Consider the following 24612-nt stretch of genomic DNA (forward strand, 5'->3'; position numbering starts at 1 on the left):
ATCAATTACCATCCCACGGAATAGGCTGCAGAGCAGGAGCAAACCCATGTAGTTACAAAGAATTGATTGAACTGTAGGCAGGAATGTTTTTTATTCCAGACTTCAGCATTGCCTGCCTTAAATCTGCAGCATGAACCCATTTCTCCGCTCCAGCATTAATGTGTGATAATGCCACATGCTGCCCACAGTGCAGGTGCTGCAGCTCCAGCACCCTTGTTCCTACTTCATTTCCTAGCACAACGGCTCCATGAATCTTACAAGCACCCAATAGAGCTCCCCAAACTGATTCATCAGGTTCAAAAGGCATTCTACTTATAAACTCGCTTGCCTCCCTCAGTAGCCCTTCCCTGCCCAAAAAGTACACCAGAGTCCCAGACATCGATAGTGCTCCATTACTGGAACAACTGCCAATTCACTGAACATTGATTGAAATGATTCCAAACCTGACTCTATCAATTTAGCACGAGCCCAGGCAGTAAGAACACCAACGAAAGTAATCTCATTTGGGCGTAGCCCATTACTCTTCATTCCCTCAAACATCTCGAAAGCTTGGTTCTCTCTACTGTTGCAACCCAGCGAAAAAATGATTGCACTCGAAGTGCAACCCTCTTTGACAACCATCTGCCCAAAACTTTTGATGGCAGTTTCTAAAAGACGGGATTTACCATATAAATCAATCAATGCCGTCCCCATGAAAACAATCAAAACAACCTCATTCTTGATGATATATCCATGCATTTCCTTCCCAAATAAGAATCTCCTGCATTGTCTAATTTAGTACATGAAGATTGTACACACTAACATATGTAGCTTCATTTGGTGTGACTAAACAACCCTTTACATCCTCATGCGACATCATCTTCTAAAAAATCCGAATTGCCTCACCAAAATGCACATTCCTCGCAAACCCATTTATAATACTAGTCCAAAAAACCACCCCTCTCTCTCATTGTCTCAAAGAGAAAAACAGCAGAACCCACATCCCCGTTCTTCCCAATATCATTGAGCATTACGTTAAATTCGACAACGCACGGGAACGCAATTTCGTCGAACACTTTGCATGCATTGATCATATCACCAATATCGGCATAAAGACAGAGCAATGAAGTTTGTATAAAGGGGTCACATGATACACCCCGTCCGATGATTTGGGAGTGAAGAGATGATCCCATGAGGGAGGCCAAGGAGGGTGAGAATGACGCAGCTCTGAATAAGCAGGGGAAGGTGTGACTGTTGGCGCTGGGCGGGAAATTTTGATGGAGCATGCTAGGGAAGAAGTGAACGGGACTCGTGGGCTTGTCCAAAGCCAAAATGGGCTCTTATCAAAGTGTTGTAAACGTGGGTGCTTTTCCATTTTGGGTTTTGCTGGGCCGCTTGTATTATTGAGGAGGTTAAGAGAGAGCCGGTGATTAGGAGGCAGTGTATTTGCTTGACTTGGTCCAGCCAATTTACCTGTGATGACACTTGCTTCATAATGTCATTAAGTGCAATCAATGATGATATAATGGTTGTGATGGGTGAAATTGACTGGAATCATTCCAGCCCCTCCCATCCCAACTTGGTTTTGGTGTTTGAGGAAAAGTAGGAGAGTATTGTGGCATAAGAACCAAATCATGGGCTTTGAAATTGGTCGTTGCTTCAATTCCTTTCAAGCATTCTATGCAAATGCAATGTTATAAAAACCATGTCCAACATCAACTCGAGCGGAGAACTAGGTCACTGATTTAACTAGTAAATCATTGATAGAACACATATTTAATTAAAAAATATTAATATTATTATTGAAAATAATGTTAAAAATAAATATCATAATAATATAAATGATCATATATACAAAATCTAAGAAATTAAAAAATTAAGTTCACATCACATATCTAATACAAAATAGTTAAATAATACACCCAATACATATATAAATCAACTTTTACATCGTAAATTAACAATAATTCATAAAATATTTTGAAAAACCATTCGATTTTAGCGATTATATTCGGTCTCTTGCATGACTAGCATTTTATCAAAACCGTACCAACTTAGTAACCAATTTGTAGATTTTCTAATCCGACCGACCGACATGGTCCACTTTTAAATTTTAATAACAGTGTGAGTCTCTTCATAAAAATGATTACTAGCTCTTTGTCCTGTCATTCCACGTCAAAAAGGCCAGACAACATCATAGGCTCATAGCTACATCTTGCACCTTGTTTCTCCATAATTTCGCTCTTAAATTAGTTGAGATGACGCCCTTTCAAATGGATTTCTCGTATTTGGTAACATTTTACATTTCTATTTTATAGAAATATAAAATTTATTTTCTATAAGTATAAATTTTTTATTTTCTATAATTTAAACCAGTTGAGACGGTGCCCTTTCAAATAGATTTCTCGTATGTGATAACATTTTACATTTATATTTTATAGAAATATAAAATTTATTTTCTATAAATATAAATCTTCTATTTTCTATAATTTTAACCAGTTGAGACGACGCCTTTTCAAATAGATTTCTCGTATATGGTAACATTTTACATTTCTATTTTATAGAAATATAAAATTTATTTTCTATAAATATAAATTTTCCATTTTCTATCATTTTAACCCGAACTGACTGTTGTTTCAACAGTCATGCTAGCAACTCTCCACAGGCACATTTCATTTCCTCTTGCTCGGAAGCTCTCTCCCTCCGCCTTCGGTTCCCGCTTCTCGGTCCGTTCTATGGCTGACTCCGCCTCCTCTCCTTTCAAGAAAATCCAGATTCAGCGAGAGGATACGGTGACGACTTTATCTTAATTTCTCCGTCTTATTTCTTTTTTTTTAATTACAGTTCGATTAAGATTTCACGATCTCTGTCTATTTGTTTCAAAATTGAACAGACATTCGACGCGTACGTCGTTGGCAAAGACGACGCTCCCGGAATTGTGGTGCTCCAAGAATGGTGGGGCGTGGACTTCGAAATCAAGAACCATGCGGTCAAGATCTCTCAGCTGGAGCCTGGTTTCAAAGCTCTTATTCCGGAGTAAGTATCAATTTCTTTTTCCATTTTGAGTATTTTGAAGAATGTTTGTATTATTTCACTTTATTTACATTATCTTTACTTTTGTGTTCTATTTTCGATCAGTCTTTACCGGGGGAAAGTAGGTTTGGATGTGGCGGAAGCACAACATCTGATGGATGGTCTTGATTGGCAAGGTGCTGTTAAGGATATCAGTGCTTCTGTGAAGTGGCTCAAGGAGAACGGTTCAAAGAAGGTTTTTCATATATCTAAATTGATGTCGATTTCCTATCATGCGACTAAGACTGATTTCTAAGAAGTACTTGATCATAGCATGCTTTCTAAATGTGATTGTTTAGCTTTTAGAGTATTGATTTGATTGTTTAGTTTTTATAGTACTGATTCATTATTCTGGTGCTTTAGATTGATTTAATGGTTGAGATTTTTGTTTAAACGTTAGTTTGGCATTCAAATATGAACAGGATTGGGAGTACATGAACAATAATGCTAATAGCCCTAGGCACATAAACATATTCGTTGGAAGCTGGATGCCACGCATCATGGTTAGCCTAGTAAATTTAGATATTATATCATAATTTAAGAGTGTGTTTGGATTGAGGGATTTGGAGAGAAGGGAAGAGAAGGGAAATAGAGCTTCCTTCCTATTCCCTTGTTTGGATAGTTTAGGAAAAATTGAGGGGAGGGAATTGAAGGGAAGATTTTATTAAATTTTTGTCATAATTCTTCCTCCCCAAAAATGGAGTCATTTGGAGGGGAGGGATGACTTATCAAGTTGTTTATATGTTAAAAACATATTTTACCCTTGTACATAACACTCTAAGTCTCTAACATAAAAAATAAGGATAAATTAGTAAATTAAACTAATTTTCTTTCCTTCCTTTTTTTTATCAATCCAAACATGAGAGCGAGAAAATTATTATTCCTTCTCTCCCCTCCCCTCCCCTCCCCTCCCCTCCTCTCCCCTCCAAATCCCTCAATCCAAACACACTCGAAGTGTACATAGGTTACTGGTTTGTATTCTGAGACAGATATCAGAGAAGTAGGCATAGCATGAAAACTTATTTAAAACATATTTAAATCTGCATAAGACAGAAGCATTGATCCAAGTAAAAATTGCATAGTAACATCCAGATCATCTCGTGTGGTGTCCACTTCATGAGTGCACAATTTTCAACAGTAAATTTTGGTTGCAACTTACAAGCTTTCTCCAATCCAAATCAGTTTGTATGTTTAAATTTTTTATATAATTGATGAAATCCTAGTCTATTGTCAAGTGGTGCCATATTTTTTTTTTTCCCCAAATGTACATCAATGATGTTATAAATAATATAATGAGTCCGTCTTGCATTCTTCTAAAATCTTCATGCTTCATGGCGATAGGTTGGTGTAACTGGATTTTGCATGGGAGGTGCTCTCTCTATTGCTAGTTCTGTTTTGATGCCTGACATTGATGCCATCGTTGCATTTTATGGGGTTCCATCATCAGAGTTGGCAGACCCTGCCAAGGCCAAGGCCCCTGTGCAGGCTCATTTTGGAGAGCTTGATAACTTTGTTGGCTTCTCAGATGTTATGGTACATCGCTTCTTTTAGACTCTTCTTTGGATTCCATTAGTAGTGTCTTCTTCGTTTACTTCTCTGTAATTGCTTTCTCCTTAGTTGACTTGTTCATTTCTGACCTTGAATTTGTATATAGATACTTTATGTTAACATTTGCATGTTTAGATCCAGCAGCTTATTGAGTGTGATTACTTGCATAATGTTGGAACATTAAGTGTTAAGGCTCTGCTTGTTTTTTGGGAAGAAAAAAATTTAATTTAAAGGATAATGCTGTTCGTATGCTCTGGAGTTAGGGGCAACATATGAACATAAGCCAATGAAAAAACAATAATCCTACTCCGCAAAAAAAAAAAAAAAACCGGTAAATGTTATGGGAGTTGATTAAAGAATTGGGATAAATTTAAGTGCTAAAACATTTGCACCCTATTGCAATTGCTGACAAAGCCCTGCCATTAACTGCTAGGGGTTTGTTGAAAGTTGAAAATGTGCTTTACAGAAAGAAAGAAAAAAAAATGGAGCATAAACTGCCTTTTCGTCAATGTGTCTTTCTATTCCATTGAGTGCCAGAAAATGATTGGAAGACAAGGTCTTTTTCCCTAGATTGGGTGTAGGTTTTTATGCTGCAAAAAAGGGAGCATAAAACTATTTTCAATAAAAATAAATTGTGCATCTATGACTACTTCCGATTTAATATTTTAGGCATAAAATTTGAAATTTAGATCATTTTAACAATAAGATTATCTAAACAAGAGGTTTCTGTTTCTCTATCTACACGAGTTCTAGTGTTGTGCTTGAGGCATGTAAAACTTTTGTTAAGGTTGCCTCTTTGAACATACTTACTAGGCGATGGTATAATGACGATCATGTTTTGAAGTGTTAGGGACCTAGAAAATTTGCAAAGGAGGGGTTTGAAGTTTGTAGTGTTGACTAAATGTCTCTATGATCGTCAATTTGCAAAAATTTTGAGGCCTGCTTGTTTATACTAATCGCATATGCTACAGCATAAGTGTTTTATTAGCTGGATGTTTGAGCAAGTAACATCTTCTCATTTTGCTACTGATTTATAGGCTGCTAAAGCTCTAGAAGAGAAGCTGAAAGTATCAGGAATTCCTTATGAGGTGCACATTTATCCGGGCAATGCACATGCTTTCATGAACAGATCTTCAGAAGGTGTGAATAGAAGGAAGGGCATGGGAATGCCTGATGAGGATGAAGCTGCTGTACAGCTAGCATGGTCACGTTTCCAGTCCTGGATGATCAAATATTTGTCTGCTTAAGTTATTTCCTAGTTTGATACACCTTCTTAAGCCCTTCTAGCCACCATGTGTGTTTACCAGTTATTGTCCATGGACATGCCTTTAAGGATGTTATTACGAAGTGTACAAGGATACAACTTTTTAGATTGCAGTTGGTGATATTTCTAATGAGTCTAGTTCTTATGTAATTCCTTGCGTGGTTTGGTTGTCGAATATTATTTGCTTCCTTTGAATATTTGCGTGTTTTTGGACCCCCTGAAATTGGGGTATGTGGATGAATCCTTTTTCCCTATATGGTGATTCCTCAGTTGCTCTTTTGCGAATCCTACTTTCAGTCCATAATATGTATCTGTATTCTGTACACAATTGTAGTCACATAGAAAAAATTTTGACAGTCACAAATGATGAAAATGGAGTGTGCGCGCATCAATGTGGGTCAAACAAATTGTGCTGTTTGATTCCCCAGTAACCACCTAGTAGTCTAGTACTTACCTGAGATAAGTCATTTGTTCTCTTGTAATGCTAACTTGAGAGAGATTTCTTGATTGACGTTTGATGATGAAAGTTTATTGCCCTTGAATTGTCAAATTGCTAGCTTGATGAACACAGCTAATCAGTGACGTTCATGGTAAGATGCTCCTAATTTATGACTTGACATTGTTTAGTGTGGGTATGGCAGGTTTTCTGGTTTTGTTTGTCAATTTAAAACTCCTAGTATTCGTAGCTTCCTCTGTTTTCTTCCGTCTTTGGTCATCCATTTGATTGATAATGTCTCTAAATTCTTTCTGTGTTGAAATATAGGCGATCAAGACTTGGAAAAATGATGTAGCTGAATATGTGGGTGGTCATAAGCTAAAGCTACTATTACTTATCTGTCTGGTCACTGATGTCCTTTTACATTGTGAACCCTCTAGAGAAGATGTCATGGTCAATGCTTAATTGTGGCCAAATTACTTGTAGTCCAAAGCAATCAACTTGCATCTAGAGTCCTACACCCCTCTCTGTCTTCCATATTAACGATAAATATATAGCTTTGGAAGTATTTGGAGTCTAGAAATGAAAGATATATATATATATATATATATATATATATATAGATATATATGCGCATCCAAATCATAGACTTAATGGGGCACAAGCCACGAAGTGTGTCCACAAATTCTTGACCATTAAGTCAATCAACTTTGTTATTTACCCATCTCAGAATGGACAACAGGACCAAGTATTTGGTATACATTTGTGCCCTGACAACGGCTCTCTTTAAGACCACAAAAAATCTGCATTGTTTTCCAACTTCCCAATGAAAGTACCACATGTTTAAGAATTTGAAGTTGAATTGTCTGGAAGACTCCTGCAGTTAATATGCCAAAATTGATTATAAGTTTGAGTCATGATCAGGTTAGGTTTGACGATGTGGGATAAGACATATAGATATTTTCTTTTATAAGCGATCTATTATTCCGTCCAATATGTCTTTTCAGACAGTTGAATAGGCGTACACATAGGGCCGCTAGAATAGAGTACCGACTTTATTTAGTAGTTTTTTTGTTTGTATAATTGGAATCCTAAGGACTTGGTCTCTTGGAGTAGGAAATTAAATTGTAAGACTTCGTCTTCATATTAATATATGAATTTATTTTGATTACTTTTTATTGACGTACAAATAAGTAGATCTAAAAAAGCTTTCGGGGCAATCAACCTTTGGCCCCCCTCCTATAAACTACTAGCTCCGCCACTATCAATCCCCTCTCTCATGTCATTTTCTAGATCCGCCCCTGCAAAGCGCACCACACTAATGACAAATGAGATTAGGTTGAAGTCCATGCGAGTAGGGATTTAGAAGTGGGACAAGCTCACGGAATTAGGATTACATAAAAAAAATCTTAACTAATTGATTCGAACTTTCAACTTCAAATATCGTATACCCTAAATCCGAAAAGATAATCAACTATATTATCATCAAGTGATTACCCATCAATACCACAATTTCAACTAATTCTGTATTTCTGACATAATTTGTGCTTAAATTCATGGCTGCGAAACAAAATCTCTCAAAATTAACCTCATACATATGAAGTTAAATTGCAGTGTTTGGAAGTGATGGGAAGCCAAACAAAAGAAAACAAAATTATATATGGAAGACCCAATATCAATCAAATTGAGATAAAATTATTGCAGAATTATTATGGAGTTAGACTGTATAACTAACACCTTAACACCTTTGACTGCACATTACTTTCACATAATGCATGCTTTGGTCCAGGCTCACACAAGATCAATCCAATTGACCACTGCTTTGAAAAACCTGTTGTTCTTTCTTATCTTATCACTATAATAACCAGATTCGAAGAATAGTTGGCCTTTCTCGAATTATGAGTGAAACTGTGAAAGATAGAGATTTTTTTTAAAAACGAGGGAGGTGGATTGAAATCCTAGTCATTAAGGTTATACACATAATTTTTATCATTTTAATTAGTGGCTCGAGATTCTAGTCACTAGTTAGAGTGATAAGGATGGTGTGTATCACCCTGATGATCAGGCTCGAATCACCCCTTCCTATTTAAAAAAAAAATTAATGGCTCGGGTATAAAGATAGAGATTGTTAAGTAGAAGTAGTGATATTATTTTTTGTACTACTCTTCCTTGTCGGTTGAGATTATTGTGGATTTAACAGTTGAATTTTTTGAAGTGCTATTTTAATATGAAATTGGAAATTGTCATGTCATTAATTAATACTCATAATATTCAGTGATTAATAAATTAATGTTCATCCATCTAACATTCAACCCTCAACAAATCACGTGGTTGAATCCACAAAAAAAAAATTATCTTTTTGGGTAACAATTAATAAATAAATTAATTTATCTTATCGTGATTAATTACACTTAATTTCTTCATCAATTTATTTTTGTTTTTATTTTTGCTCATTATTGCAGTTAGTCTTTGTCAAATAATTCACAAGTATAATGGTAGTGTACTGCATGCCTCTCCTTATAATAATATAATCTATTTCATGCACAAATTTGGAGGTTTCACATGGTTAGGTGCCCCCAAAAAAACATCAATTTGAAGCAAAACATGGAAGAGAAATTTGAGGGAACAAGTTTGCAGTTAGGTTGACAATGAATGATGGGTCTCTCCCTTTCTTCTATATATATAGGGGACAGACTTAACTTCTCTCTTCTTTTAAAAAAAAAATTCTCTCTTTTTTATACTTGATTAATTGGTCACAAAGTTGGTTTGAAGTTTGAAAAAAAGGACAAATCTTACGGATCACCCTTGTGGTTTAGGTCATTTCAAGATATATCAATCTATCATAGTTTAAAATTATGATAGACTCCCCCAATAGTTATATTTATCTCTTGTGGGAGACTCTTTCGTCCATTTCTTAGTAGACTTTTTTGCATTGTCCTAAAAAGATTATTGGAGAGGGAAGTATTATTAGAAATGAAAGTTGAGTTCTTATGGCCATTATGTAAAATGTTTGGACCGTGCATGGCTTCCAAAAGACTGGCAGGTTCATATAAAGCATATCTATAGGGAGGCAAATACTTGCAATTGTTTGTTCGTCAGTTATGTTTTTAGTTTGACCAGAGGGATTCATGTCTTTCACAAGATAACTCATGGTTGTATTCCTTTTCTTTGAACTGATTTTGTAGGGGTTGCTCGCCCACGCTTCTACAATTCAAGTTAGTTTAATTTTTCAATAATAAAAAAAAAGTTAATTTGCATTGGGATGTTTCTTAAACTCCTTGATCTACGGGGATGTATTTAGAAATGATGCAAAACCGCAAAGGGTATTGGTAACATTTATAAAAAAAATTAAAAAGAGTGTTGAAAACGAGGACTAAAATTAAAGAATACACACTACACGTTGGTTCCTCACAGACTTTAAACAAAGATGAAGAAGAAGATCAAATCGGGTGTAGAAAGTATCTTGCTTTTCTCAGGCTGTCCCCAAAACTAAGTCAATTTAATACTTTACTTCTCTAACTTGAAAGTATTCGTTGCTTCAATCTTTAACCCTAAAATATACTATTTCATTACCCTTTAATTAATACTAACATATAGTCAACTTTCTCAGTTTTGCATTTGCTTATATAGTTTTGATATTCATAACGTCATCATAATCTCACTTCATTTAAATTAGCCAATATTAAATTATATAATCTTTAATTTATATATTACAACAAATTAATCCATCATAGAGATATGTGTTGATGATGTGCCGAAAGAGGTACGATCGATGGAGATTAAAAGATATATCACAGCCTGTGAGAGAGATTGATCGGCATGAATATAAAAATATCTTACTTTGATGATGTGTAAAATCGGATTGACTGTTCGATAATCGGCTGCTTAATTAGCTCTGCAGATTTCTCAGTTTGATCATAATAGGGATCATGATGTTAGTGTTTTGTATATGCATATGTAGAAAATGTGAGTTTTGGACTCTCCGAGGTGTATCTCAAGGGGACGTTTCGACGCTCAAGTTATAGACAATAAGGCTATTGAGATTGTTTGGTGTTTGGAGTTCTCTCTTTAACTAGTAGTGAAAAGTGAATGTGACAGATATTTACTGAGGGTTTGAGTCAGTTGGGATTTAGGGTTTAGGCGACGCAATGTGTTATATGATATATACATATATATTAAATAGTCGTCGAGAATTACCAAAGTTTTCAAAGATATAGAATATCTCTCTGTCCCGTTGTATAGGTACAATTATTGTATATGTGGTGATAAATATTTTGAGATGAAAATTCAAGAATAATTAAGCAACTCAATTGAATATTTTGTAAGGTTTTATTTAATTCATTCGAAGCATTCAGTATTAAGGATAGGTTTCGGTCAGCATTTGCATGCACTAATTTTCTAATGTAACTCACAATTACAAAGGCTAATATTATACATGCCTACGAAAAAAAAAGTTATAGTAGATAAGCTTGCCTTTTTTTCTTTTTCTTTTTTTATCGAAAACGACATTATACAAGTTTATTTTTATAGACATCTGATATGAAATTAGTTTTGTACCTGACGACATGGTAAGTAGGTTCAAAAATCTAGCACGTGCTCATAAAGATATTCTTTCCAGAGAAAATCGAACTCATAACCTTTCGTGTTAAATACAAAAACACAAAAATTCACCATGCTAACACCCAGATGATTTTTAGTTAACTAATGCAGGTCTTGATTGCGAGTTTGTATATATGGCCTTTCATTAATGCTCAACCCAACCATATAATGGTGCTAATGAAATATCATGACTAGTGAGACCAAAAGTCGATGTCTTTGAACATGCATGTAGAAAAAGTCACAAAGATGTCTTTAGAAACTAGAGATCATCAAGTAAACTAGCTCATGTCACGTGAATTTTTAAGACCCAAATAGTTGATCAATGTCTTTATACATTAAAAAATGAAGAAAGTGATCATGTGAATGGTGTATTGCCGTCTAGGTCTAGCTCTCCTTCTATTGGACTAGAAGTAACGTGAATAAACAAGTAGCTAGCTAGTAAAGTTAGAAGTGATCATGTTGACCAGCTTTTCAAACAATGCGGCCCACCTAACCAACTCTCCTCATTAATTCATACCTACTACATCACCATTAACCCGATTGGATTAGGGTCAATCCCAAGAGATTTTTGGTGTTGTTTTTGGAACAAGGTGTCTGGACACTTCTCCAAGGTGTCTGGATGGTGCCCAAAATGTGCAAAATTACTCCCAAGACCAATATGTCCGGACGGGATTAATAGGTGTTCAAATAGATCGGGTGTAGTTATAATTTTTAAGTAGTTTCGGGACTTCTTTTTTGATTATTACTTGTATTCTTTGTTTGGGGTTTTCTATTAGGGTTTTTTAGAGATACAAAAACAGAGTGAGAGAAGTGCTTTGAGATATCATTCTTGAGTGTACAATGGTGCAATTTCTTGTGGGTTTTTCAAGGGTGTGATTAACGCTTGGGTGGGGCAAACTTGAAGATTGTTCAAGAGACTCGGATTTGTTCGTCTAGTGGAGTACTCGCACAACCTCGTGGACGTATGCTTGGTATAGTTGAACCACGTAAATTCCGATGTTGTTTCTTTGCTCTCTTGCATATTTACTTCCTTGTGTGATTATTTATTGCTTGTGGTAGTTCGGCTTTTTACTCCTGGTTGAGCTTGCTGATTTAAACGGATTTGAGGTGTTTATATATTATATGTTTTGCTGCACTATACCCCCAATAATAGGAGACATATGTAACCCACAAATTCATTTACATCTTTTGAGTTCAACTCAATAATTGGGATCTCTACTGTTAAGATATTTATCATTTTCGTATCACATTTAACATAACATGTGTGTGTGATATGATGGTTTAATTACTTGGTCAAAATCATGAGTGCTAGACACATTTTATGAGTGAGATGATGTGGTTTGAAACAAAAAAAAAAAAAAAAAAAGATGAGAAAAGAAAGAAACTGAAAAGAGGAAAATAAAATGAGTGAGTCGAGGCAAGGGTCTCTCCCGTGTAGACAAATTGCTCTGAAACCAAACGAAGAGGCGATAGAGTCGTTCCAGATCGATCCACCCCCATTCTACGTGTCAAAATCACGGGAGTGTGGGGCTCACTCAACTGTTCAAGTCTTTCCATATGAAGAAGTGGTGTGGGTCCAGATCCCATCAGGACCGTTGATCGAGGCCACCCTTTTTTCATGCCGGGCCAATCGGGGTGGTGAATTTTTTGAACGCGTCAATCTCACACCCCCCACACTCTTTTGACAGAGAGAAAGCTCGAACGACTTTCACTCACTCTCCTGGCCCCACTTAGTCTCACGTGGACCCCACTTGTCAACTGGTCCCACACATACCTCCAAAGACTCAAAACAAAAGACTTTTTGCATGTAAAATTACCACACGTCAGCATCCCCAAACACACTTGCTTCATAAATATCATCAATGCAAGCTGGCTTGTCTGCTTGAAAATTAAAAGTAGAGAGAAAAAACAAACCAAAGTTGTCTATCTCTTAATATTTACTGGTGATAATATTTTTTTAAATATTTTTGAGAAATATGTTTATAATTGAAACGAATCTTGAATATACATATACCTAACTCAATTGATTACCAATTGAACCACCTCTCATTGATACTGTGGTAATAATTATCCCTCGACAAATCTCCACTTTCACTCCCCGTCCAAATCTTCTTCTATTTTTTTATATGCAAAAACTGGAAAAAAAATAAAACATTTTAGTTGTTGAGTTTGATACACATGATTCAGATAAGGTTCGTGGACTTGACATATTCCATATAATGTACATGAAATTGTGTATGTATAACTCAACAACTAAGATTGAAATAAGATTCGTGGACTCGATATATTCCATATAATGTACATGAAATTGTGTACATATAACTCAACAACTAAGATAAGATAACTAAGATACCAACGATTGAATCCTATGGAAAAAAACATATTTAACACATAGCAATTAGCATCCCAACAATACTAACACTAGTAATCGGTCTTCTCTTGTAAAGTCTCAACCCCCCTCTTTTATTGCCGAGTCCATTGCACTGCACCGCAACTTCTCTCTCTATATCTCTTTGATTTATGATTTATGGCCAAAGGTGGTGGACTCTCCATTGATTCAGATCCAATTCGCTGCTTGTTCCCACTCAACCCAATCTTCCACAACTTCTCCTCGTCTTCCGAATAAAATCACACCACCAACAACATCGAACACCTCGAGTGCAAACTCATGGATGCCGCCGCCGCCGCCGCTGATCGGTCTCTTCCAACCACCATCCAATTCCCACTCAATCTCAACTGCTCTGGTGATAAAAGGGCCGTCATCGACGAGATGGATTTCTTCGCCGAGAAAAAACAGGACGACGATCCTGTTAATACCCACGTTGACGATATGAAAGAGGATTCCAAAAATCTTGCCGGATTAGAGTTGAATGTAAACGTGAGTGACGCTTTAGTTTCAACATATATATAGTTGGTATTCCTGTTTGTTATTGAATTAAACGTTTCTGTTTGTGTTGCAGACTGGATTGAATCTGCTTACTACGAATACAAGTAGCGATCAGTCTGTGGTGCTGGATGATGGAATTTCATCAAACATGGAAGACAAGAGAGCAAAGAGCGAGGTAAGTATTTGTGTATGCGTTTTTTTCCCAAAAACTAAAGAGGTTATGGGTCCTAGCGGTGGGGGAGTCGGGATTATTTCCTGATAAATCCGTGCGTGAAGGATAGGAAAACCCGTAGAGTTACTCCAAAAGTATTGAAACAAAATTGGGTTGATTTCTGTTTGGGAGTTTTTGAATTACTATGTCTTAAAGGACTATTCTTTGGTGTCAGATGGCTGTTCTTCAAGCTGAGCTTCAGCGTATGAACACGGAGAATCAACGTTTGAGGGACGTTTTGAATCAGGTGACGAGTAACTACAAGACTCTGCAGATGCATTTAGTTACAATTATGCAGCAGGACCAAAAACCTGATAACATCAATGGACAATTGAAGCATGCTGTAATTGATGGGAAAGCTGAAGAAAATAAAGTGCCTAGAAAGTTCATGGATCTTGGACTGGCTTCTCGTGCCACGGACACCGAGGAGCCTTCTCTGTCTTCGTCGAGCCAGGACCGGTCAGGATCTTCGAGGGACAACGTAGAAGTGGCGTCGAAAGAGATTGTATTAGGGAAGAATGTGGATAGTGAAGAGAGGAGAATTAGTGGAAGAGAGGATAGTCCAGATCATGGTTGGGGGTCTAACAAGTTTCCGAAATTCAGTTCTTCCAAAAATGATGATCAAACAGAGGCCACCATGAGAAAGGCTCGCGTGTCGGTCAGAGCAAGATCAGAGGCTCCTCTGGTATGCAATTTGATGTTTGATTAGTGTGCATTCTACCATTTGTCTTGGTTTTCAATTGGTGGTCATTTTGTTGGTTTCACAGATCACTGATGGATGCCATTGGAGGAAGTATGGGCAAAAGATGGCAAAAGGAAATCCATGCCCTCGAGCTTATTATCGCTGCACCATGGCCGCTGGTTGTCCAGTTCGAAAACAAGTATGTTTTGAGGCTTCATCTCATCAAGGACTATTAATTATCTTATTGGATTACAATTTGTTTTCAATCTTTCACTCTCTAATGAGAGTTTGACATTTTATCAAACAGGTGCAGAGATGTGCAGAGGATCGGACAATACTAATCACTACATATGAAGGCAATCACAACCATCCTTTACCCCCAGCTGCAATGGCAATGGCATCGACGACTACATCAGCAGCGCGAATGCTGCTATCGGGTTCTATGTCAAGTGCTGATGGACTAATGAACTCCAATTTCTTAAGCAGGACTCTCCTCCCATGCTCTTCTAGCATGGCCACTATATCAGCTTCAGCCCCATTTCCTACTGTTACATTGGACCTAACACAACCACCAAACTCTTTACAGTTCCAAAAGCCACAAAACCATTTCCATCTCCAATTCCCAAATGGATCACCTGCTGCACAACTGCCTCAGATATTTGGTCAAACACTTTATAACCAATCCAAATTCTCTGGCCTACAAATGTCTCAAGATACGGAACACCCCGCGCAATTGCAAGCACCAGCAATGCACCAGACAACAGACGTCCTCGACACAGTGAGCGCGGCCACCGCTGCTATTACAGCCGATCCTAACTTCATGGCCGCTCTGGCTTCAGCGATCACTTCAATAATTGGTGGTGCTCACCCAAACAACATTACTAACAACAACACCAGCCTTGCCACCACCACCACCACCAGCACTGGCAATATTACTACCACTAGCAACAGCAACAACAACAGCAGCAACAAAGTTGGTAATAATTCAAATTTTCCGGGGAATTAAAGATTAGTATTTTTGGTTTCTTCCATTCTTTTCTTCTTTGTTGTTCAAAACAGGATTTACGTACTTAGAGATGAAGTGGGATATTCAATATTTTCTTTTGCCGTCTGAATAATTTCTTCCGAGTCGTACGTGTCAACATAAAGAGACGAAAAAGAGAAAAATAAAGAACAGAATTCACTGTTTTTTGTGTAGTTTTGGAAAGCAGAGCAAGGCAGTTTCATTTTGTATACTACGAGATATAGTCAGTATCTGTCAATGTTTCTTTGTATTTTTCTAAAGATGAAGACAAACCCAGTAAGAAAAAGACAAAGGGAGGAGATAAAGATGAAAATCCTTAAAGATACGTGCATGAAATGGGCAGTCAACGTTAGCAGAAGGGGATTTGTTGGACAGATAAAGAAAAAGAGGACTTTTGCTTGTCGTATTCGATTTGGTGCCTTTTGGGCATTTTAGCCTCTTCATGTGGTTTAGCTAGATTCAGAGATTTTGCTTGCTCTTATGTCCATTTCTTACGTCCCATTTTGGAAAATAAGCAACTTGAATCTTTAATCGTCACGGAAAGTCTGCATTTTCCTTCCCTTTTCTGGGTTTGGACAAGGGTTTGAGCCGCCATTAAAGTGGTAATATGCATACACGTGAAGCAAGAATGGATATCTAACCAAAATTGCCTTCTTTGTAGGGTCCTAGACTCTGTATAGAATAATATAATACACTCTGTATAGAATAATATAATACAATGTTTGGTTTGTTATTAGATAAAATGACTACATAAAATTCGTGATGGTATTTCTTGTATTACCCTTAGCTAAAATAATTATTTAATCATTTTATTCTTATATGTGTTTCTATAGTAATCTAATGATAAAAAATTACTAAATCTCGTACTTACATATCGTCATTACAAATAACCTTATGCATGTAAAACTCATCAATATCCACCAAATACATTTTCTCTCTCAGTATATAAAGTGAGGATGAGGGTTTTATTTATCATTTGACGTGTTACCTGTTATCTTAAACGTTCCGTATAAAATTAAAAGGATAATGTTTGAGACCCTCATTTAATGTAGAGTATTGGATGTGAAGTGAACCCTATATGTGTGCTTTTAATCAATGGCTATTTTAATGTCACATAGATTTTGGGATCAAATTTTAGGAGTCTCTAGCATTATCCAAGTTAAAACGTGTATTGGAGATGTTTTAATATTGCACATTATGCACCATATAGAAGTCTCATTTTGCATAAAAATCTAGTGACGGACCCAGGAATTGAAATCATTGGGGGCACAAAATTGGTACGGGGGTTTGGGGGCAATGCTCCCGAATTTTTTTTTAGATTCTTTGTCATATATTTACAAATAGAGATCGTAAATATAAAAATATATTAATAGTTCAAAAAATAAGAAAATACATTAAAATTTATCACAATTGATTTATAAGAGTTTTTCCTATTTTGAAAACACAATATTAGTAATAGTTCCAAGCAATTATTTTTCCATATAACATACAAAACAATCATTCAAAATTTGATTATTCATTCGGGTGCGCAAATATATCTTGAAATATTCATTCCTAAAAAATATCATTCAACACTTATTGTAGTCAAAACTAATACTAACTTCATAAGTCGATACACCAAAGGATGCAAAAAATACTTTCTTGTTCACACTAATAAGGTAAAGGGCACACAATATAGTTGAGTTAGGGCCTAAGAGTTAGGAGGTTGTGTCAGAATTATTTAGTGGACTGGGTGGGTTTTAGTAGATTGGGGGTCTTATTCTTTTTCACGGGGGGCTAAAGCATCAAATTATCAAGAACATATACTGCACTTAGTGAAAAATTTTGTATGTCAATGGGGGCCGTGCCCCCAGTGCAATAGCAGTATATCCGCCACAGTAAAAATCATATTATCCTAAGTTTTAAAAAAATCACCAAACAGCTAATAATATCATTAAATGATAAATTCATTTTTTATACTATACGAAGGCTTATCTCTACTCGAGACAGAGTATGTCTCGCGGCTAATTTGTCATGCCAGATATTTTGAGACGAGAAAATTCTAATTTTACGCATAAAGTGGTTGGCGAAGATAATTTTTTTGATAAACATCAGATATATTATGAGAACGAGAGAAGAACAACAGGACATGAAAAGGGATGGCGTGAGAGGAACAACGAGAGAGAACAGAACGAAGATGACAGAAAAGGAAAACAACAGATGAACATATGGTGTGAATGCTTGTAGCAGAAACGTCCTGGTAGTTTCCTACAGCTAACGTGTCATCGGCCCATGGGCCACGTAAGGTCCACTTAAAACAATGTAATTCTAAACCGCTGGATCGAACGGTTGAACTAGCATAGCGCGAATTTCAGCCCTCACAGGATATTTTTTGATTAGGTTCCTTAATCAGTACGTTTCTCTTCAGTCTTCACCAATTCTCTTATCCTTCTCACTTTCTCAGGTATGTGAGGTATCTTTTTTTTTTTTTTTTTTACCCCCCTATTATTTGCTAGTAATTGAAGTTATTGCTACCGTCCGATTGTGCTTCTGTGTTTTGATTCATAATTTACTTTCGATTGTAGATAGTTTAGTTTGATCTTGTATACTGTAGTATTGTAGTTTGAAATTGCAGTGAGGATCAAGGGCTCTGTACTTCTATAGTCGTCGTTTTATCTCCGGCGGAAGAAGATAAGGAAGAAAGCCCGTTTTGTTTATTTTTTCCATGACGTTGATCTAGGACATGCGAGCTTATGTAATTTGGGTTTTTGCTTGAAATGATACGACTCCGTTAAGTATACTAATTTTGGTTATTTTATTTGTTGGAGACTCTAATATTATGTATTTTGATGTTAAATTTCCAAGATAGAAACCTTGCTAATTAGGCAAATATTTTAGCTCAACTGGGTTTCCTATTTTGATGAAGATACAGTCCACTACTCTTTATTTTTTTCCGATGCTTTGTTGAATCAAGTGCAGTCTTATTTTGTTTGATCATTGTGATTATCATCACTTTGTTAATGCTGATTTTTCCTTTGTGAATTTCACAGGTGCTTAAATGGGTGCCCTATTTAGATTCTTTTGGTTGGCGCTTCTCCTGGTGTTTCCTGCAGTTCTTTCCGTGCCCAGTGATGGGTTGATCAGAATTGAACTGAAGAAGAAGAAATTGGATCAAATTTACCGACCAACAGGACAGGTTGACTCTAGAAATGGGGAAGTGTTGAGAACTCCTATCAAAAGGTATCATTTTGGGGGGAATCTTGGAGACTCTAATACTGATATTGTTGCACTGAACAATTACTTGGATGCTCAGTATTTTGGTGAGATTGGTATTGGAACCCCTGCTCAGAAGTTTACTGTGATATTTGATACTGGAAGTTCCAATCTTTGGGTTCCATCATCAAAGTGTTACTTCTCGGTAAATTAGCTGGTCTTCTTTCCACACCTTTGTCTTTCTTACAACTCTTTGTTTAAATTTTAATATAATTTTGCTGATATTAGCGATTTACAATCAAACTAGTTTAAATGACAAAATGTTGCTGCAGATTGCTTGCTATTTACACTCGAAGTATAGATCTGGCGAATCAAGTTCCTACAAAAGAAATGGTATTCTTCTTCTTCTGGCTTTGAGCGTAATTGAAATTTTTTCACATTTTGCCCCTTCCACTGCCTCTACACCCCCACCCCCCCCCTCACACACACACACACACACACACACACACACACACACGTGCGCTTATCATCTGATTGTCTATGCATTTTGAGATGTTTTCCAGCCTTTTAGTGTAGGTGAATTAATGGATAGTTTGGTAATAGAAAGCCTATCCATTACTTTGTAAATCTCTGTAAACTCCAAATCGACCTTAAGAAACTAATGCATCCATATCCTAGTCCTACTTTATATGATCAACTCGATCTTGTGCTATATGCTGCATGGTGTAGCTTGATTCATGTAATAAAGGTTGATAATCTGTTTTACTATGTATTTTTTTCCTAGGGCAAACCCTTGGTGTAGTAATGAAGTTTTGTTTGCTGCAACTTAGATGTCGTGGTTCTCACTCTTTGAAACAGCTGTGTATTGATTACAATGTTTTCAGATCAGTTATGTGTAATGTTCATTGCAGGGAAATCTGCTGAAATCCATTATGGAAGTGGGGCAATTTCAGGTTTCTTTAGCAAGGATCATGTCAAAGTTGGTGATCTTGTTGTCAAAGATCAGGTAATTTAAATGCGATCTGCATTTTGGTATCCTTGAGCCTGATATTGTTATTTACATCTTTGAAACTGCTTGCAAGTAGGACTTCATTGAAGCCACTAGAGAGCCTGGAATCGCATTCTTGGCATCTAAGTTTGATGGTATTCTTGGACTTGGATTTCAAGAGATTTCTGTTGGAAATGCTGTTCCTGTCTGGTTAGTCACTGCATTTCATTACTTTCTGAATTCCTTTATAAATCATCTCTACTATGCTTTTCATTTTTGATATGTTTAATGTACCACCATTTATGTTGTCTTAGGTACAACATGGTAAATCAGGGTCTTGTAAAAGATTCAGTGTTTTCCTTTTGGTTAAATCGCGATGTCAAAGGACAAGAAGGAGGAGAGATTGTGTTTGGCGGGGTTGATGAGAAGCATTACAAGGGCGATCATACATATGTTCCCGTAACTCAGAAAGGCTATTGGCAGGTTAGCATTTCAAATTTGTTGCTCTTGTTAGCCCCTATGTTTTATGTTCTAATCTTCATCTCTTTTCTGCATTGATTTGGTTATGTGTTGTTTCATTTTGCAGTTCGATATGGGTGATGTTCTAATTGATGGTGAAACAACTGGTAACTCTATAAAACTTGGTCTAGCATCCTTGCTATATGAGCATGATGTATGTTTTTAGAAGTTTAAGCCCATTTCTCTTACAATGCTTTGATAGACAAACGCACCATATTTCAGGATTTTGTGCGGGTGGGTGTTCTGCAATTGCTGATTCTGGAACCTCTTTGTTGGCGGGTCCAACGGTAGGTGTGTTTGGTAGCTTTTTTTGTTTATAATTCTATTTGCACATTCCAACTAAGACGCTTGGCAGCCCAACTCAATGAAATGTAAATACTTTTTTCCACTGGTGAGGGGTTTCCTTTCTTTTCTTTGGCTGTGTCTCATGATAGTAAATATTTTGGTGTGTCTTACAGATTCGTTTTTGTTTTTCACTTGCTTTGTCTGGAAATAAGTTCCTCAACCTTTTGTGTCAGTCCTTGGTTTTCAAATTGAAAATCTAACAATTTGACAACATGAATGAAATGGTAATTATTTGATAGACCTGAGATTAATGTGCAGATATGTTTTTAATTTTATGTGCATCCCCTGTGCACAATTTTAAAATTGGTGCTACGAGAATTTTGCCTGCAAAATGTATTGGATTCTGATACCAGTACATTGCGTTTATCTCCTTGACGTGGGAAATTATTGTTTTGTTTGAATTTTGAAATTTAGCAATATGAATGATTTGAGGAGCTGTAGCCATCTGCATGGCATAGATGGTTGCTAGGCATTTGCCTTGCAGTTAGTTGGATTGCCCCTTCTTTCTTCTTCATCTTCCTCTTTATTTTTAAAACTTGTTTTGCGGTCAAGTCATTAGCCACTCTCAAGTTGTTTTGGTAATACACGCCTTAAGAGTGCCAGTCTTTTAATGAATCTCCTCTATATGGGAAAAAAATAAATGGGGAAAAAAGGGAAGATCAAGGAATTTAATAATCTATTGGCTGGATTTTTCTGTGCTTCACAATGCGTCTGCTATCATATACATATTATTTCTTCTCATGCTATCATTGTTGGTATGAATGTAATTTTCCAATACTTATTGTCAGACTATCATTACTCAAATTAATCATGCCATTGGAGCCTCTGGTATTGTAAGCCAAGAATGCAAAGCAGTGGTCGCGGAATATGGAAAAACCATACTGGAAATGCTGATAGTTGAGGTAAAATGATACGTTAGCAACTTCTCTCTTTTATTGTGGCATACTTCTGCCCTTCCTGAGGCAGATACTTGCTGTTTAAATTTGCTGCTACTGGTCATTTTCTACTTATCCCCAGACTCAATTGTTGACATCCTAACAATAAGCTTATTTATGTTTTTGCTTTTGGGGTTTAAAAGGCACAACCACAAAAGATTTGCTCTCAGATTGGTTTCTGCGCTTCTGATGGGACTTGGGGTGTTAGGTGAGATTCAACTTCTCTTATTGTTTTTGCAATTATGTAGTACGTAGAACTATTATCAGTGGTGTTGTGGCTTTAAGTTAGGTACTAATCTATGTCTGCTAGCGTAATGAATGAATATCACCTTTGGCTTTCATACAGCATCGGCATTGAGAGCATGGTGGATAAGAACCTAGACAAGTTATCCGATGGGCTGCATGATGGTATGTGCTCTGCTTGTGAAATGGCAGTGGTATGGATACAAAATCAGCTCAAGAGAAATCAAACTGAAGAACAGATCTTGAATTATGTGAATCAGGTATTTTCGCTTTCGTTTCCAAATTTAGCCTTGTGAATCATATGTATATATAGAGGAATGACATTGTGGGGGAACTCTTGCCCTAAAATATATTTGCAGCTCTGTGATCGAATTCCCAGTCCAAATGGAGAGTCAGCAGTTGAATGCTCTAACCTATCTTCCATGCCGAATGTATCCTTCACAATTGGTGGTAAAGTGTTCGACCTTGCGCCGGAGGAGGTATTTTAACATAACCTACCGCAAAGAACGGAATATGATATTTGTTTTTACTTTTACAGTATTTCTCTCAATCTTTTTACTCTCTCTCTCTTTTTTTATGGCTAGAGTATGTTGCATGCCATACTAATGCTTTTTGCTTCATTTCTTTTGGATGAAAATCAGTACGTTCTTCAAGTTGGGGAGGGAGCTGTTGCCCAGTGCATCAGTGGGTTTACTGCTTTTGATATCGCCCCACCTCGTGGTCCTCTCTGGTATTCTTCCTCCTGAGCTTGCTCATTATAATTTGTCTTAATCATAGTAATTATTGATGCACTTGGTCTTCTGTAGTCAAAAAGATTAAGAACCACATTAATTGAATTAGTCTTTGAAGTGATTAGAATTAGTAAAGCTTAAAAAGCATACCTTCAACAGCTTCCTGCAGTAATAGCACAGCATCTTTGGTGTCTGTCACCAAAAGACGGTCTTGAGGAATTAGAGTTAGTATTGCAAAATCAAAATGATCCCTGACAAAGAAGTTAATTAAATGGCATTTTAGTGTTTCTCAGAAAAAACTCGTCAGGTTTGAGTCATTATCTGGACTCATTTGCTTGTCGTCAAAACCAGATGACACAGTACTTGTATTGGTCCTCAATAATCTCATGAAAGATCCGTCTATATCAACACGCTTATTTGTTGTTATCTTGGAAATCGATTCCCTGCAGATTTTGAACATGAAATCATGATTTATGAGTGCTTCAAATTACTGAAGTTATGTGTGCCATGCAGGATTTTGGGTGATGTTTTCATGGGTCGATACCACACGGTGTTTGACTATGGTAACTTGCAAGTTGGCTTTGCGGAAGCAGCTTAATGACTTCCTCTATACACACCCACTTCCATGCCATTGTCATATATATATATATATATATATACACACACACATGTTGTGGAACCACCGCGTAGCCATGGTGAACATGGTAGATAAAACTTGAATTTGTACATATTTATCTCTGTGAAATAACTTATATCTGGCCTTATCAGTGTTGTATCAGATTTGATGTAAATGATGCTTTGTTGTTGTAAAACATTTGTGCTCAAGGGGCCTGCCTTATTCTGATTCAGGTTAGAAAAATCTTGATATCCTTGCTCGACTAGAACAAGGAGCACTTGTCTTATGGCTAGAACAGCATATGTCCGAATCAGAGATATTTGGAACATATATGAACTCATGACCTGTGAAGACTATAATCCTAGCATAACTCAACCGAATGACTTATAAGCAAAATTCATGTACTCTCACATTAATAACGTGTTTTCTGGGTTAAGTATCATTGATGAGGGCTCATGAAGAACAAAACCTTGAGGTAAAACCAATTTATCCACAGTGAATTTAAGCCCAAGGAAGACAATATTATTGATGTATTTGGGTAGAGAATATTGACATACCAAGTAATGATGGATCCTATGTTAGGGGCTTAGCCCTCAAGCTAAGTCTTAATCTCTTTCGGGGACATTTGGTTGGTGTTTTTGAGAGGGGAATGAGTGTAAGATTATATTTTCTTGTTTGTTTGAGTTTTGGAGAGTGGAATTTTAAACTTATTCCACCCTCTATTCTCCCTTGTGGAGAATAGTCAAGTTCACCATTTAAAATGATTATTATCTATGAGGGAAAATGAGTTTTCATGTGTAAAAAGACTTGTTATAAAATATTATTTTATTTTTTAAAAAGAAAAAAAAAAGGTAATATGAAAATTGTACTATTAATATTATCACACTCATTATTTTATACCAACTATGTTCATGCTTACCTCATACTTATCTCGCACTCATCTCTTACTCATCTCATTGCTCACCCAGCGGCGGAACCAGGATTTTGATTTACCCCAGGCTGAACTTAAAAGTGGCTATGTTCAGGGCAGCACTCCGAGAAATTTTTAGAACTTCAGTAAAATCTCAAAAATTGTAAGAATTTATCATGCCTTCCAAGATAACTGGATCTTCTTTTTTGATAAGCTAGCAACGTATTAATATATAACAAATTGAAACTCTAACAGTTGTAGTTTACAAGCAATTCTAACAAAGCCAATCAAGTGTAGGATCACGGAGGCAAACTCAATCAACTAGTAGTGTATAGCAAAATAAAAACCTCATTTGGAGCTTGCCTCTTGTTTGTCTGCTGCCAACACAAGCCAAAACTCAAATACTCTCAAGTTGTACCTTATAACCTCAA

The 24612-nt window shown here is 36.5% G+C and overlaps 3 protein-coding genes and 1 pseudogene across 4 annotated transcripts; 3 read left to right on the top strand and 1 right to left on the bottom strand.

Moving 5' to 3' along the window:
- Positions 1-19: 19 nt before the first annotated feature.
- LOC120007226 lies at positions 20-1473 on the bottom strand (annotated as a pseudogene).
- Positions 1474-2597: 1124 nt separating this feature from the next.
- On the top strand, positions 2598-6122 carry LOC120007002 (protein usf-like). Its single transcript, XM_038857141.1, has 5 exons — positions 2598-2771; positions 2873-3015; positions 3118-3247; positions 4393-4584; positions 5637-6122. Exons 1-5 carry the CDS (start codon positions 2625-2627, stop codon positions 5844-5846), a joined length of 822 nt encoding a protein of 273 aa, XP_038713069.1. The 5' UTR covers positions 2598-2624; the 3' UTR covers positions 5847-6122.
- A 7181-nt stretch (positions 6123-13303) lies between these two features.
- On the top strand, positions 13304-15875 carry LOC120007746 (probable WRKY transcription factor 31). Its single transcript, XM_038858159.1, has 5 exons — positions 13304-13776; positions 13859-13960; positions 14172-14681; positions 14764-14877; positions 14986-15875. Exons 1-5 carry the CDS (start codon positions 13567-13569, stop codon positions 15682-15684), a joined length of 1635 nt encoding a protein of 544 aa, XP_038714087.1. The 5' UTR covers positions 13304-13566; the 3' UTR covers positions 15685-15875.
- Positions 15876-17989: 2114 nt separating this feature from the next.
- Positions 17990-23536, top strand: LOC120007996 (aspartic proteinase-like). 2 transcript variants are annotated; one of them, XM_038858497.1, is made up of 14 exons: positions 17990-18145; positions 18732-19099; positions 19227-19287; positions 19806-19900; positions 19980-20092; positions 20197-20365; positions 20469-20508; positions 20624-20688; positions 21535-21648; positions 21825-21889; positions 22028-22184; positions 22284-22403; positions 22566-22654; positions 23169-23536. In XM_038858497.1, the coding sequence occupies exons 2-14, from the start codon at positions 18740-18742 to the stop codon at positions 23251-23253; spliced, it is 1533 nt and encodes a 510-aa protein (XP_038714425.1). In that variant the 5' UTR covers positions 17990-18145; positions 18732-18739; the 3' UTR covers positions 23254-23536. The 2 variants fall into 2 exon arrangements, with proteins under 2 accessions (XP_038714425.1, XP_038714426.1); XM_038858498.1 differs by lacking the exon at positions 17990-18145 and adding an exon at positions 18201-18471.
- The last annotated feature ends 1076 nt before the right edge of the window (positions 23537-24612 follow it).

Source organism: Tripterygium wilfordii, chromosome 10 (genome assembly GCF_013401445.1).
Source record: "Tripterygium wilfordii isolate XIE 37 chromosome 10, ASM1340144v1, whole genome shotgun sequence".
Classification (NCBI taxonomy): Eukaryota; Viridiplantae; Streptophyta; class Magnoliopsida; order Celastrales; family Celastraceae; genus Tripterygium; species Tripterygium wilfordii.